Consider the following 17,594-nt stretch of genomic DNA (forward strand, 5'->3'; position numbering starts at 1 on the left):
CTGGTGCACATAAGAGAGCTAAATTTCACCTTAAATGGAGTTAAAACTGACTTTCAAGGAGCTAGATTTACGAAGTGCTTCCTAGAGTAATGTTAGTTGTAATGTTGCTGCTATTACCGTTAACTCTAAATTTATGACAAATTATTCTTATTTTTGACCATCTAGATCCAACGGCAATACCCATCTCAGGGTCGTATGAAATCGAAAATAAAGGATTCCCTGATAACAATATTATGCCAATTTTACGCCAACACAGTGCTATAAAAAAAGTAAAGTAAAGTAAAGTGTTCCCCTGTGCTTAACACCATGCCATGAATGCGTATAGGGGGTGCGGGGGTAACACCCCACACTTTCTTGATCCGGTCGTGAGTGGGGGTGATGTGATCAGCACCATGCCCTTGACCGCCTTTACCCCCCAGGGTTTCCCCCCAGGTACCCATGTTATTCGACGCTGGGTGGATGCCGGGGCCGCTTCCAACGTTAGAAAAGTTGCCGGATTTAAACTGGCCCGGGATCGAACCCGGGACCTTTAGCATGGTACTCAGATGCATTACCGACTGAGCCACCATGGCTGAGGATGTAAGAGGAGGTGGGGTGATGCAGCCAATATAACAATATCACGCCATGTGCAAAACGTATAATCATGACAAAAGTTGGTTTATATGGGCAGAACCAGTGATCATCAGGCATCGTAGTGCGGCTGCCCCAGTTCACAGCAAAACAAGTGCACGATAGATACAGATCTGGCTCCAAGAAAGCTAAGTTGGCAACACTGCCATGGTGGAAGAGCTTGGGAAAATCCCCGTGGAGACTGTCCCGCATGCCCTTAATAAATACAGGAAAGAAGTCAAGCCTCTCCATTTTTTCCTGGTCTTCCACCACTCCTCTCTTTCCACGGTGTTCCAATCTTGTCCTCTTCACCTAACATTCTCCGCTATCTGATTTTGGTCTCCCTCTTGGCCTTATTCCCACTCCCTGTGTATTGTAAGCTCTTACTGGTACTCTTTCTGCATCCATCCTCTTCACGTGTCCGAACCACCTCATCTGTGCCTGATCTATCCTGTCCTGAAGCTTCACCACACCCACTGTCTGTTGGATCTCCTCATTCCTTATTCTATCCCTTCTAGTCTTCCCCAATATACTCCTTAAAAATTTCATCTCCACTGCCTGCATCTTTCTTTTGTCTCTCTCTGTTATTGTCCAAGTCTTTGCTCCATACATAATTATCGGCACATAGTATGTGTTATATATTACCTTGCATTTCATAGGTATATCCCTGTTCCATATTAATCTTCGAACACTTTGATATAGTCCACCACCCATTTGTCCTCTTCTTATCTCCTCATCTATTCTTACACTTCTCTCAATTATGTTTTCTAGATATTTGAAGCTCTCCACTACCCTCAACTCTTCCGTGTCCATCTTTATTCTTGGTTCATTTCTGGCTCTGTTTCTTGTTGTTATTAGCACCTCACTCTTTGCTGCACTGAATTTCATCCCTGGTCTTTTGATTTCCTCATTCCAACTATGAAGCTGTGTCTGTACTTCTTCTTCCCTGTTCCCTCATATTACTAAGTCATCAGCAAACAACAGGGCCTTCATCTCTTCCATTCCTATTTTCTTCCCCACCTCTTCATTAATTGCATCCATTGTAATTATGAAGAGCAGTGGGGAAAGAACACTTCTCTGTCCAGTAACAATAACAATTCAAATTCAAATGTAAAATCGAGCTACCATCGAATATGTTTAAAGCCTTATTTACCTTCCAGGTTGTACGGACACTTGTATCGCCTAGCAATCCTGCTCAGGTTACTAGTTCTTGTCAGAAGATAATGAAAGCATGTGGACTTCTGGAGAAGTTATGCGATATCCTCATGGCAAGTGGAGTGCCGGCAGACATCCTCACGGAAACCATCAATGCAGTTGCCGAAGTCATTAGAGGGAATCAAGGCAATCAGGAATATTTTGCCAACGTGATGGCACCCTCCAATCCCCCTAGGTAAGTGACACCTGTCCAGTGAGTTAGAACAAAATGGAAATGTTCAGAATGTAAGGAACTACCCACCATGTTTTAAATGGTTACATTGCCTTGCAATGGGAACCCCCGGGAATAAAAACAGCAAATGTATCGTACAAAGTCCCGATCGTTTAAATTAAGGGATCGTAAATAGGCTATGTGAAGCCTGATATTCGAAGTTATTTGGCTGCGAGAGGTGTATCGTGAGAGGGGGTATAACTCTGGAAAGCTACGTCTACACTTAACCAAGCAAGGAGGCTAGCCCCGTGAAATAAGAACAACACTCACGATTAACTTTAAACACTACAATTGACTGGTCTGGCAAGGGTGCGAGAGAATGAAAGACAAGGATAGAGGAACGTTCGTTACCTGTAGATCTGGAAGTGACAATCGACTCGCTGGTTCGTTGATGAAACTCTGATGAACTCTCCTGAAATAAAACTCCTTTCCGATAGCGTACTACTCCTTGCTGTAACTCCTTTTGTAACGTTCGGTAATCGGAGGTAACAACTATTCACGCCATAACTTTCTTAGTTCATCAACTTGTATAATTCCGAGGCACCGACTGTGCACGCTATAGATTTCAGATACCGACTGGGGAGAGAAATATTCTCTCAAGCTATTTAAAACGAAATTCGAACTTCGGCCGTTGAGAGACTGCATCTCTCCATAACGGTGCTTTCAGCGTAAAGCTGTGTTTGCAGTATCTTTCCTGCGATTCCGGAAGAATTCGTATCAGCGGATTTTTACATCTCATGGTGTCACCGTAGCGGTTTTTATCACTATACACACGGAGCACACGCAAACACTGTAGCACAGGGAAAAATAAAGTATCTTCGCTTCCTGGGCAAGGTCAGTTCCATTCCGCATAGTTCAGGAAACTCGGAATATGTTTATACACTTGCAACTGTTTAAACATTTCCTGGAAGTTAGTAAAAAAAAAAAACTTGGGAAGAAGCCCCAAGAGAAAAAATTTTTGGCATGCAATATATACAGCAAGATCAACCTGAAGGGTTCACAAGTACAAACATCCAAAATTACATACCAGGAATTTCCAAATTGCGATATGATATATATATACATGGGGCGTTCCGCCCCCAAACTATTGTCTGTTTAGTTAATACACATAATTTGAAAAAATAAAAAAAAATAATAACAGTAGTGGCAGAAATTAAGGTAGAAAATAATTTAAGTCTTTCTGCCGGTCTGAAAAAAAACTGTCTCCCGATGTTACACTTCGAGTTTGTGTTTTTGACATATACATAGTACTGGTCGAAATGTTGGTTGGCCAGAGAGAAACAGAAAAAAAGACACTTAATTAGCATTCTTTATGTCGCTGAAGGATACTCCATTAGCAATCGCGATGGCGAACGTTCATTGCTAACGGAGATCGGCGAACTGTTCTTGAAGATCCGGCGACGAGGGTCGAATCGGGAACACACGGAGCACACGAATCGACGCGGACACACGCATTTGTATACGCTACGCGACACACGCACAGAGGAGATATACCGGAAACTGGAAACAAGTTTATCCAGTGAGTCCGAAAAACGTCACCGAAAGGCTATTCCTGGACGAAGGAGAACACACTGGCAGTTTGTGCGAGGGAAAAAGTTCTGACTCACGAACAGTGGGAGTCCAGAAGGAATAGACACGCGAAAACGGCACTGGTAGAGCGTCCATTTTGACATTTTCCGGTGATTGGACCCAAACACACGACGCGCACGATGTATGTTGGGCAAGCCTGGAACCGGTGTCGAACCCACGAACATGTGTGAAGAATCCTTGCCATCTGGAGGAAGGGGGGCGACACTGTCGACTGCAGACTTGGTGCTTTCCTGGGGGTTAAGGGTGAGCAGTGGACGATGCACTTGGAGGTGAGATGAGGTGCCGAGATGGGGCATTGGGGCCAAATAGTGAAGACTCGTCGAGAAAGGGGGGGGGGGGCGTTTCTGGTTACGTAATTGATGACACTTGGGGGTATCTGGTAAGTAATGGTCATCCCCATGATAAAAGCTGACGGGGGTTGGGGGGAACTCCGCTCTCCAAACTGATGAATCCTGATAGGGGTTCTGGTGAGGGCTGCCCACCAACACTGATGACTTCTATAAGGTGCTGATCGCTAATTATTATGAGTCGTTGGGGATTGGGGTGCACTGCTGTAGACGAACCACTTCTGGTGATCGCGGATGATGCACTTCTGAAGGGTGCTGATCACAAACATGAAAAGTCTGGGTGGGTGGAGTGCACTGCTGGACTCGAACAACATCTGGTGATCACGCGTCGCAAGAATGGTAGCTCCAGTAGGGAGGGGGTGCACTTTTGTCCTGGAGGGGATGAACCTCTTGAAGATGCTGATCCGGAACATGATGATTCCTGGGGATGCTGGATGCATCTGTTGTGATCTCTGCTTCAAACTGCAGCAACAGTCCTTGCTGGGCTGAGACGAACGGTGTGAAAAGGTAGGGTAAGGGGCAGCTGAAAAATGAAAAGGAAAATCAGACCAGATCGTTTAAAAAAAAAGGTAGGGGTGCAAACAGAAATGTTACTTCTTGAATAATAAATCCAAAATATCGCGAGTGAAGCGAAAATCTAGAAAATGTAAAAAAAAGCAATAAAACGCAAGGTATATGGGGTGGGGGGGGGGGGGGTTAAGTTTAAAAGTTAGTCTTTAAAATATGCAATTGCAAACGCAAATCACTAGCCCAAAGGTTATTTATTAAGATGGGGACGTGTGACCGGGGCTAGAACAATAATAATAATAATAATGATAAAAATATATTATTGATAAAGGACGTTATTTTCCCGCGGGTGGTGACGATCATGAAACAAATGAAATGTCCCGTCCTCTGAGGTCAACGTTGACGGCATTGGAGGGGGGGGGGAGAAATTACTTTAGTGTACAATGGGTAATAAATTGATTAAAAAAAAGCAAAGATGGCATAAATACGAATAAAATGGGGGTTCAAAAATGAATCAAAAACAGAAGGGCAATAAGGTATTGCATATGTTCCTTCACGACAGCGTGAATGCTATGGTAATAAGATGTGTTGCGATTAGGCAAAGGTATCGGTTCAAGCGACGATTTATTTCGAGAATGTAACCGATTGTAGGTCCCTGTACGGGCTAGCGTACGCAATAAACGAAGGAAAATGTAATTAATGTTCATAAGATGATGCCCCTTAAAAAAAACTATTAGGGAATACATTTCTGTAACGTTGTTCTAAAACGCGAGATTTTATTGTGGTGAATTGAAAGCATAAGTGGAATATATGAATTACAGGTATTAAATTAAATGTGCCGAGAATTAAAATAAGGAAAATAATTGGCTGCTTGCCACGAGAAGGGAGTGTGGAAGTTATAAATAACTGAAACATAATTGAAACTGTACCGCCGAAAGGTGGATATTATCGTCATGGTTAGCGAAGGTAACCGTTTTCTGAATGCCACTGAAAAGAGTAACCCAAATGCAAATTCCCTGGAATTAACGTAATAAAATTCGGAAAGAAAATGGCTGAGCACTGTAGGACCCAGTCCCGTTTTTATTAATAACCCTTAAAAAAGTGTCACTTATCAAGTGAATAAACTGCTTTCAAATGTCAAGGGGTTACATCAATAGGCTGACGTAAACGTTAGAATGCAATGTTCGAAGTAAAGCACCATTCAACGTGACGAAATTTTAAAAACCCAATGTGGAATATTCGCTTCCATGAATTTTTATTTACGTTAAGAAAAAAACCTCTGTTCTAAGAAAGTGAACGGATAGAAAATTGTGCCCTTGTTTGCGGCTAGCAATTATTATGGAACTTGGCATAGGAGGGTACAGAATACAGGTCGTCGTGCAGGATTCCCGGCTCTGGCAAAGTAATTTGAGTCCTGTCTTTTCTGAATTCCTCGGCGGAACGTGATTTTCCCAGGCGCATGCGAGGTCCGAAGTCTACTGGCGACGTTTCATGCACAATTCGTCTTGAGCGAATTTTGTTCTTAGGAGTTGAAAGACGGCAGATTGGAAACCAGAGCGTTAGGGCTGGCAACACTGAATTGTAATGCCGGGAGGTGATTGGAAGTGGAGCAAAGGTCAATTACTGAGAGATACAGCTCAGAGAAAACGGGCGAAATAACTGCAATTGCCTATCCTGCTGATGTGCAAGGGGGAGGGGGGCGAACGGGGGTATGTGTCGATGTATCACCGTTGAGTCAAGCGAGACGGTCTTTAAAAAAAAAAAATGGAAATACATTGCACTGGCAACCTTGGTTCGGTAGTCTGTCGCTTCGGCCAGAGTTCATAATTCCCGTAGCTGGAAAGGATTTTCCTTCGCCGTCGCGAAAGGCGAGCGGGGAGGTTTCCAGTGCGTGATATCTGCAGGGTGCATGATGGAAGGGGGGGTGGTGGTTGCTGCCACGGGAGGTGCGCGGAGAAAATGTGCCGGGAACAAACGAATGTACTTCGAAAAATGTTTCGTTCTTGAGAGCGAGCTGGGACGGTGGGCACTCCCGGCGTGGATTCGAATGGAGATGCCTCCTGATTACCAACACGGGGTCGAGAAAATTCAGCAGAATTTCAGACGCCGTTCAATGCAGTTCCAGGTCACCATGCCTGTTGTGATAAACAAACGCCATCCCTTTTTCCTGAGTCAAGACATAAACAGGTGCTGAAAAGTGGGCCGCCGGAACGACTCTCCACCCATCAAAAAGGATGGTTTAAAATAGGGACAGGTCATCATACGAGAGATGGGCGATAAATGAAATAGGCCTTTCCCCCGCTTGGGGAATGTGAAACGGCGGTGGTAGATCCACGACCTCGTCCTGCACGCAAACGTTCGCGGGAGGGGTGGATCACATTGACATAGGAGCGCGGAGCGTGGTGTTGAGGATGCACTTCCAGCTCTGAGTGTGCAGCGACTTGGAATAGTACGCTAATATGTATGGCCGCATTTACTATGGTAAAGCCTATGTTTTCATAAGTGTGATAAGTATCGATGCTATTTTCGCTTATTATATGGTCCTAGTAATATGAGCTGCAGCATGAGACTGCGCGAAAGCGGGTCGTGAGCTGGAAACGATGAAGCAGGCAGCTTATAAGTAAAAACAAACAAATCGCTATTACCGTTATAAAGACGAAAGTACCAAACTATAGTGATAAGTAAGTGCTTAATGAATTATTCCTTTAAAACGTAACTCTTGCACCGTTGAGAAAAACAAAGTTAAAACTCTTATGATACAAGTAACGCCATATTGTAGGTCTATGCTGTCAGTAACTATATACTTATTGAAGTGTGGGAGCAAGCCACAATTCTGTGACTAATCGGGATAATAATAATGTATCCGTCGCTTAATTACTTAATGAAGCTGACTTCGCTTCATGCACTGATTTATTTATTCATTGTCTCTTCATTGGCGCAGCACCTTTAAATTTCGGTATCACAACAGTGAATGCTGAGCAGAATGTTTATTAATATTTTATTATATTGGGGATGAGTATGTGAATGGGTACATAATAATATGAGGAGCATTTCCAAAAGGAAAGGGGGATTACTCAATAATATATCCATTCTTGAAGTTGTGATTTTTATGTATTTGGTAGTGATAAGAAATTTTGGTTGATACCGATAAAGTACTGATAAATATTACCGATAGCGATATAAAATCCAAATGGTCCTTGATGAACCTGAATAGTTCATTAATCTCCTTAATAAATGTGTATTTTGTGGTGACTGTAGTGCAAAAGAAGTTGCATGTTTAGACACTTACTTTTTTAAAAAAGTACGACATGGGAGATTATCTATAAAAATTAACAACAAAATTGCAGAATTTTGAACTAAATTACAAGATATTTATAGATATATCAGATTGGTAAAATAATCAGTAATTTACCGATAAACCAATACACTATACAGGGTCCGTTCTGAGAGTATCCGAACTTATTTATTTGCAAACAATTTATTGATGACAATTACAACTGCTGTCAATATTCTTCAATGGAGGCACCTTCAGCCTCAATACAGCGAGTATAGCGACTTTTCCTCTGTTCACAGCAGTCCTGGAAGTCCTTGACTGACACCCTCTTTAATGCTGCGTTCGTGGCAGCTTGAACCTCTTCAATTGATGCAAAACACTTCCCCTTGAGCACCCTTTTGACCTTGGGAAACAAAAAGAAGTCAGCCGGTGTAAGGTGGATGAGGCAGCGTTGATACACGCGTATGTTGGCCAAAAACTCACCTACCAACAGTGCCGTGTGAGCCGGCACATTGTCGTGGTGAAGCACCCACCTGTCGGCGATGTCAGACCGAACGCGCTGGACCCTCTGTCGGAGACGCTGAAGCACTGTTTTGTAGTAAGCTGTATTCACGGTGGTCCCAGCAGGTACAAACTCTTTGTGCACGACCCTCTTCGCATTGAAAAAGACAAGGAGCATTGTCTTCACCTTTGATTTTGACATCCGGGCCTTCTTTTGACGAGCGGACTCGGGGGTGTGCCATTCTGAACTTTGTCTCTTGCTTTCGGAGTCATCTGAATAGCCAGGTTTCATCCATTCATGGTTAAAGTCTCCGTAAAGTTTTTTTCAATTTTACACAAAATTTCACAGCGTAGCGCTGTTCCAAAGTGCGCTCCATTTTCACCAAATCCACCAAATTCTTGACGTGACGTTTTTTCCGTGCACCTCAACCACTGCTTGCAGGCAACTGAGCGAGGCCTTGTTTTGAAGGTTACGGTCCCCACTGCCACCTGGTGCAGCTTATCCGAACCCTTGACCAATTCTCGCACCGCACTGCGGACAGTTCGGATACTTTCAGAACGGACCCTGTATAGGCTGATATTGATAGAGTACCAACTAATCTGTCCGATCCCTAGTATTTGGTGTGGGTAGTGTGTAATATAGATGGCACGCCACGTCTCCCATGTCCATATGGAATAAAGTAATCCCTGGGTGTCCTTCAGTTCAAGATCATTCTTTGGATTTTCTAGTTGGCTTCTGATTTTTCATTGTCAGCTTGTGAATGGTCTTCATATTGTGTTGTGAGAAAATGTAACTGATAATTGGGTCTTTCCATGTAAAATCAACCAATGAAGACCTAACATAACCTAAATGTTACATAACTCTGGATCCCAGTGGCATCTTATTTTCAAATTTTGTGCAGTTATTGAGTAATAGCATATCTGTGACACAATTTTTTGAAAAAATTGAAAGACCCATTTGTTTAAAAAAATGGCTTCCCAAATTTTCATTACACCATTAATTTTTTTTTACTCCTGACATAGGCATGTAATATATCCTGTGAAAGAGCTATTTAAGACCTTTCTAATGGCATCTGAATCACTTCTATGTGTGTCATGTGTACAGATATATTGCGATTTATAATTAACAACATGGTGAAATAGTTGGTCGTAATCGCACATTTTGCATCCCTGGAACAGAAATACAAAAGATATGGATCTGCAACTTTGGCCCTTTCAGTGTGCCAAATTTCAAACGAATCAAAAAATGTTAGGTTGACGACCTTGTTGATTTGACCTGGAAGATCCCAAATGCAGACAACTTGTACCTGTATGGAATGACAGCTACAATTGCTTTTTGTATATTGGTTCCATATTTTTACACTGGTGTTAACTTTAAAGTTTTGACCACAGTGGAGTGTTTATATTTTATGATGATTAAACTCATGGTAATTTTTCTAGGCCAGCTGTGGTGGTCCTTTTGATGTCAATGGTCAATGAGAAGCAACCATTTGCATTGCGCTGTGCAGTCTTGTACTGTTTTCAGTGTTACCTGTATAAAAATGAATTGTGCCAGTCACAAATTGTACAAACACTTCTGCCTTCAGGGACAGAGGGTAAGTTGTATAATTTTTTCTTTGTAAAAATAAGACTTTGGTAGTTATTTCCTTTATTTTGCCTTTGTTTTATTTTGTGGTTACCAGTAAAAAAATTGCCAATCCCCATGGTGTATGTTTAGCATAGAATGCTTCAATGCTAGGAGTTACAATTACATTCAAATGCTAGGTAATGAATGAATGGATGCTTCATTGTGTCTCCTGTTGCTTCATCTATTTCATCACTTGAACTTTCATCTTCATTGTTGCAATTAACCCTAGGGACATGGGAAAGTGACACAACATACCCAAAAATACAAATACTTTTTTTTTTTTGGAAGGTGATAAATTTTATGTTCAAATACTACTTGGTATGGTGAAATGTGTTCCCAATGATTTAGCTTATACTTAAACCTCCATGAGATCACAGTGAGGAAAAAGTGTGATTAAGGCTTGGCTGGACCTTTCCCGAATGCCAGCAAGCCCATTTTCTAAATTTCCTCTTCTTTTAAAAAACCGATATGATATTCCAAAATCTGAAAAATTACATCTGCTTAGAATTTCTTCTAGACCATTCATGTGAATCGTGTGGTTCGCATTTGCTTTCCGTGTTGTGTAGATATTCACAATAGTTTCATGGTTACATACCAGTAAGCCTATTAAACTAAATTGCAAATATCTAGATAGCAGGGAAAGCAAACCCCACAAAGATTCACAGGAGTGGTCTGGAAGAAATTCTAAGCAGATGTAATTTTTGAGATTTTGGAATATCATATCGGTATTTTAAAAAAGGAGGAAATTTAGAAAAGGGCTTCCCTGTGTTAGCCACAGGCCCAGCCAAGGCTTAATGTTTGAGCTCTTCTTAACTGGTATGAAATGACTTACTTCGAAAGGTTTGAAAAAAATCAATGTGACATTTTCATGGATATCCTGTAATTATGCAAAGTGTTAGTTTTCTTTAATTGCATCAGCACTTATTGTCAAAATGAATTTTTGGTGTGTAGCGAATCTTGTGGTAGAAACTGAGCCCAGTCAGGGGAAGCACACCTTGCAGTTGATATCTGGAAATCAGTAGCAAGGTGTGCTTGCACTGACTCTTAGTGTACTACTCGGATCTATTTCTTCCACCTGTTCTTAAACTTCATTTTAACCTTGACAGTGTCAGCTGAAAGCTGGCGAAGTGTTGAATTTTTTAACAGTTTTACTTACTGTATACTACATTGTGCCCGGTAGAATTACTGCCAATAAGAAATTGATATATTTCTGAAACTAATAATATTAGAAAAATGGGATTTTGAATTTCTGTTAGGGAAGCTCATGAAAAATCAAGTTACAGTAGATCTCCACATATGCACCTTTGGTGGCACGACAAATATCAAGAAGGTACTCTATCTTTTGCCAGTGTTTTGCAGCATAATGGATTAACAAGCATAGATTATTCTCTGTTGAAGGTTATGACATCTAGGTTGGATGCCCTCATAAATCTGAAAAAGAGAGACACTTTAATCGGAGACTGAAATTCAGCAAACAAATGAAGAGCATGGAACTTTCTATTGTTCTGTGAAAGCTGCTCGCAATTTTAGTCCATATGTTTAATTCAGTGTCACATGCTCACCATATGTAGCAAGTATATTCTTTTATGGGTAGTTTTAAAACTTGAGGAGTTCCTTAAAAAAAGAAAAGAAGAAGATACCTTTTTTTCCCTAGCATTATTTTTTATGAGAATTTTTTGTTATTGGCAGTAATTCTGCTGCTGTGTTTTGTTCACCATATGTTGTTTAAAATCTGCTTAAGAGAAAACAGTTAATACTATCCACTTTGATGAGAAACCCACACTTAAACAAACAAGAAAATGCTTAATATTATTAATTCTGTGTTTTTGCTGTTTTCAGTGAACACGCTGACTGTTGGCCAGCTTCTGTGTGGTGGATTATTCAGTCCAGATGCCCTTTCCAATTGGTTTTCGTCAGTAGCCCTTTCACACTCCTTGGTAGAAAATCCTGCCCAGAAGGAGCAGCTGTTGAGAGTTTTACTAGCAACAAGCATAGGAAATCCTCCAGTCTCTCTGTTACACCAGTGCACAGCTTTGCTCCAACAAGTAAGAACTGTGATATTCATTTCTGTATCCATGCACGTATTCTTGGTAATCTGAAACACTGCTTATAATTACGTTGCTATCTTTTGAGCTCCCACTTAACCAATCGGTTAGTAAGGCTCTTCCTGATGGTTTAGTGGTAACATCTTGTACTGCAATCAAGGGGTCCCTGGTTCCATACCCTGTGGAAGCACATACTGATTCCGATCCCCACTTTAAACTGTAGTTCCAGTCCTGATTAGCTGTTATGTGCATAAAATGGACTTAAAAACAAACTCAAACCGATCGGTTAGTGCTCTCACCTACGATGTAAGTGGTCCCAGATACAAACCCTGGTGTACAGTGGTGCCAACTTGTATGGGTCCATGGGCTCCGGTACCCTTTTCTACACCCTCGATTTTCCACACTCTTCGAATGTTTTTGTTACAAAAATTAGTTCTTAATAAGAAACGATGTTTCTTAATACCGCGGAAAGTAATTTTTTTAGATCTACGTGCTAGGAAACTTACGTTTTTCAATATTTCCATTCCTTATGTAACGTCAAAACGGTTTTGCAGCGATTTCATCGTGATGCATCTTGGATTCATGTCACAGGCACAAGTCTGAAGATTTCGGATGATCGATTTATGTCACAGGCACACGTCTGATTTTTTTCTTTTTCTTCTTATGATTGACTTGTGCAATGGGAACATTTGCGATTGCGATATGTTATTTGTGTGATATATTGGCAGATTGGACATTTCAGACATTGGATTTCATTTATGCGACTTCAGTAATTGGAAATAATTATTTCTTTTTGGCAACTGCAGGCTGTAAAGGGGAGGGTTGTGGGAAGAGAAGGTCTTATAACCAGGATGAGGATCGATAGGCACTAAAAATCTCTAAAAATAGACAAAATAGGCACTGCATCCGTTGCACAGAACCTCTCTAATGAATAAGGGGTTAGAGCTTTGCTCTTTCCTTTAGTGGTATGTAAACCAATGTGATAAGATCTAATTTATTATGGCAGATGCATTTTCCCCTCAACTACAGTGCGTTCTGATTGGCTGTTACGAACAGATGCACCATGTGATAGCACAGAGTGATAAATTTTTTGAATGTGGTTAAGAGTAAAGAAACTCGAAATCCACCCAGGACATATAGATATTAAACTGATTACTATTTTCTCATTTTAGGCTGCCAAGAAGGCCTTTATTTTTTAAAATAGGCACTTATGACTAAACAGGCAAAAATAAGCACTTCAAGTATTCTTCTCACAGAAATGGCTTGAAACAATTTTTAAACGTAAAAGCCTACATTTTTTGGCCAAGAAAGTAGGTAAATCCTCAGCCTACTTATGATATACAAAGGGCCTCCCCGATGGCTCAGTGGTAGTGCCATCGCCTTGTAATCAAGGGGTCCCGGGTTCGATACCTGGTGGAGGCATATAGTGGTTCGGACCCCACTTTTTAAACTGTAGGTCCAGTCCCGATTAGCCTTACTGTGAATAAAGTGGATTTAACACACCAACTCAATCAATAAATCATTATGGTATACAAGGTGTACCGTACACAAATGAATATCGGAGTTTTAAGCATGTGTATTTTCTCTGCAATATACAATACAATAATGTATTATACCTGATTTGGAAGATAACTCATTGAGTTTCCATACACACGTTATGGATTCATCACTGACAATCACACGACTAAAGAAGTCATCACCTTCATGATCCAACATTTGTTTGCAGAAGTTGGTACGGGCCACATGATCTGCAGGCTTTAGGATCTGTAACAGCTGCAGGCGGTAGAGTCTTAGTCCGAGCCCTTTTCTTAACACTTTCCACACTTTCTCGACTTGCTGCTGTACAGATTTCCTAGGACTCCGCACAATATTTGCTCTGATGTGTTCCACGTTCTCATGTGACACATGATGTCATACGGTGCTCTTACCCTTACACAGGCAGCCCGTCATTTGGAATCTGTTATTACATGTAGGAAACAACCGGCTGGGGTTATTTACATAACCATACCAAACACTTAAAACTCCGATAATTTGTGTACACCCTGTACTAAATTATTGCATACGGTTATAAAACAAATATCAGAGGTTAGCCCACTCAATATTTTTCAAAAGTTGGCATCACTGCTAGTGTAAGCTTCAAAATTTTGGTGTTCACCCAGTAGCATGAGGTCAATTGGAGATCTAGTAACTGTCTTATAAGTCAGAAAACAATGACAGTGGGGGTTTCACTGTACTATATGCTGTTTATGTATTGTACATTTTTATGCAAGAGAAAAAACTGTGAACAACTAGAACGAGAGTTGCAACATGGAGGCTTCATGTTACTTGTAGTCCGTGCTCGAAGTGGGGGTGTGAGGGGTGGAGGATGCTATCTTCAACTTAAGAATTTTTTTATAAGCATCCCCTCAGCTAGGATAATTTGTATAAGTATTTTATTGTCACCATAAGAATCAATGCAAGCATCCCCCACCTATCCCCAAACTTCAACAAACATCCTCACCCCCTACCCCCAAACTTGAAAATTTGGAATTTTTTCTTCGATCACTGGTCGTAATCAAAGTCTTCCCTTGTATATTTTTCTTTTCTTTTTAAATTCATAATATAACATTCATGTAATAAACGTTTTTGATTTGTATGTAAGGTAGGCCTAAATTAATGATTTCTAATATCCCAACAATTATTTTAAGTGGTTTCAGTCTGATTGATTCATAATAGAATTGCTAAAAGTTGTAAATCAGTGATAAATCATCTTAATAATATGTTCAAAATAACTGTATGAAAAGGAAAGGGACAAGTATGAAAAATGTAACTTTCTGAAGTCGGGATTGAATGTAAGAGGAATTACTTTAACTGCTCTGCTAATGGCCGCGGTGGCTCAGTCGGTAATGCGTCTGACTACCATGCTAAAGGCCCCGGGTTCGATCCCCGGCCTCTTCAAATCTGGGGACTCTTCTAACGTTGGAAGCGGCCCTGGCGCCCACCCAGCGTCGAATGACATGGGTACCGGGTGGAAACCCTGGGGGGTAAAGGTGGTCAGGGTCTTGATGCTGATCACATCACCCCCACTCACGACCGGATAAAGAAAGTGTGGGGCGTTACCCCCTATATGCCTTCATGGCATGGTACCTTTTTTTTTTAAATGTGATTCTTATTGAAGTAAGTCTTTTAAGTTTTTCTGGTGATGAATGATTCTGTTCATTGAACGAAGGAACAGACATTAGCTCTCGAAAGCTCGGAAACCTTTCCAGAATCCATCCTAAGAGAACCTGTTCATCAAGATTTGTATTGTTCTTCTGCATGTAGGAAGGTTTAACACAATGCTGGTTATGCTTATAATTAGGGTTGAGCCGATACTGATGTCGATGTATCAGTATTGGCCAATACCAGTGATATCGGTATCAGAAGGTATCGGTTGGATTTTATTTACCGATACTGCCAGATACGTTTCTGGCATTTTGGTTTTTATGAGTTATTTTCTTGTAGTTTACGGTTATTACAAGCATAAGAAAACAGTTTTTCTTTGTGACGTTTCAGGAGAACACACGCTCCTTTCATCAGACATTTATTTTCATTTTGACTAAAGATACAGTTATAACAATGGTTAGTAATTTTTTAAACAAAAAGAATCCGTTATATAATGGATGTTGTCAATGTTACATTGTTGTAATATAGCAACTTAACTGTGAAAAAAGCAGTCAAATGTTTCTCTTCGATGTTCTCAAGAAGTTTGGAATGTACATTTAATGAATTCAAAATGAGAAACTCTCTACCAGATGTGGAAACCACAGGAATATATAATATAAGTTGTTCATGTTCAAAGGATTATGTGGGACAAACAGCAAGGAAAATGGCAATAAGATGGCACGAACACAATTTGGACCAAGAACAGGTTTGTCAACTCATATCATCAAAGAGAAACATTTGATTAAAAGAGAAGGGTTTTAAAAAGATTAACGGGAAACACAGAGTTGAATGTCTGGGAAGCTTCGTTCATTGCAGAAGAACACTGGAATAAATTAAATAATGAAAATGGTAACATAGATCCAGTATGGAGTTTTCTTTTTCACAAATGGAGTAAGCCACCATCTTTAAAATTTAATGTAACAGAAAACATCAAGAGACTGTGTGAAAACAATGATGAATTTGAATTACCTGATGATATTTGGGATTCATAATTTAAAAAAATAAAAAAAATAAAACAGACTGCTTTTTTCACAGTTAAGTTGCTATATTACAACAATGTAACATTGACAACATCCATTATATAATGGATTCTTTTTGTTTAAAAAATTACTAGCCATTGTTATAACTGTATCTTTAGTTAAAATGAAAATAAATATCTGATGAAAGGAGCGTGTGTTCTCCTGAAACGTCACAAAGAAAAACTGTTTTCTTATGCTTGTAATAACCATAAACTACAAGAAAGTAATTCTATAATGCAAGCAATGCGTACATACAAGAAAAACTATTAGGTTTTTATGAGGCCCATAAAAATGCTGTGCAGCACTTTTATGAAGTCTAATTATACTGGGAATTATGCAAAATGCCAAGTTTCCATGAATTTTGCACCGATATTCTGTGGAGAAAGTACATTTTGTTATTACATAATTCTTGAATATTTTGAAGCAAAACTCTGATAAATTAGTCTTATAATTGGAAATAGTTACTTACACTAATATTAATCAATAGGGCCCGGGACTTTGTTATAACATATTTTTTATTTGGTATCGGATAGAATACTGGGGTGAGATCATTATGCATATTTTGACATGTTTTACCAATTTCACGTTTTTACAACATATTTCTTCAATTTTCTCATAAGACATATTTCTGCATAATTTCGTAATTGTCATGTATATAATCGGTTATTTTGTAATTCATTCTTTGTAATTTTAGCACAACGGATAGTTTATATTATCGATGGCAGGATAAGGAAATTATGGACGAAGAAATTAAAAGCAGATGCCGTCTTTTCTTACCAACTAGTACAGAACAATAATACCCCCCATTTTTTTTATCCTGCCGACAATTGATAGTCGTGCAAACATTATTGAGGAAAAGTGTTCTTCATCATTGTTGTGCGGGCACGAGAATCACGGCAAACAAGTAAATAAGTTTCAATTGTTCTCATTTCTTTATCTTTTTTCGCTTCTCACAACATTCAGTCAAAAGTGAAAATAACATTACAGCCCCTACTCTATCGGCAATCGAGTACGGGAGTTTCAAGATCATTTTTTCGTTTGAGCCACGTGTGTATCAGTGTGTATACTCTGTCCCTGGTATCTCTGGAGCAGGCAAACAAAAACTGGAATATTTGTGCATTTTTCTGACATATTTTTATTTTTCTGACATATTTTTATTTTTCTGACACATTTTTCAATTTTTACAACATAATTACATACATATTTTACAGTTTTATAGTACATAAAGTCCTGGGCCCTCTTAATCAATATTTTGAACAACTTTTAATTATTACAGTTTTCAAGCGATGGTATCTGCATTGGCTCTGCCCTTCTTACACTTTATTTTATTGTAGAAAGGGCTTTGAGATATACATGTCAAATATCTGATTCTTAATGCTGAATCAAATTGTGAAGGTTCGATTGAGAATTTTGAATTCCCCTCTTCAGTATTGTGAAATGATCTACATACCGTCTGCCCAGGAGTT

General features: G+C 39.9%; 1 protein-coding gene across 1 annotated transcript in view; it reads left to right on the forward strand.

Moving 5' to 3' along the window:
* p115 (General vesicular transport factor p115) overlaps positions 1-17,594 on the forward strand; it is a 134,084-nt gene that overhangs the window by 57,001 nt on the left and 59,489 nt on the right. Inside the window, exons 7-9 of the mRNA XM_083141489.1 lie at positions 1,770-1,999; positions 9,695-9,849; positions 11,721-11,926. Of these exons, the coding sequence (XP_082997615.1) occupies positions 1,770-1,999; positions 9,695-9,849; positions 11,721-11,926 (591 nt within the window). The remainder of the gene's footprint in view (positions 1-1,769; positions 2,000-9,694; positions 9,850-11,720; positions 11,927-17,594) is intronic.

Source organism: Lepisma saccharinum, chromosome 20 (assembly GCF_977018435.1).
Source record: "Lepisma saccharinum chromosome 20, izLepSacc3.1, whole genome shotgun sequence".
NCBI lineage: Eukaryota > Metazoa > Arthropoda > Insecta > Zygentoma > Lepismatidae > Lepisma > Lepisma saccharinum.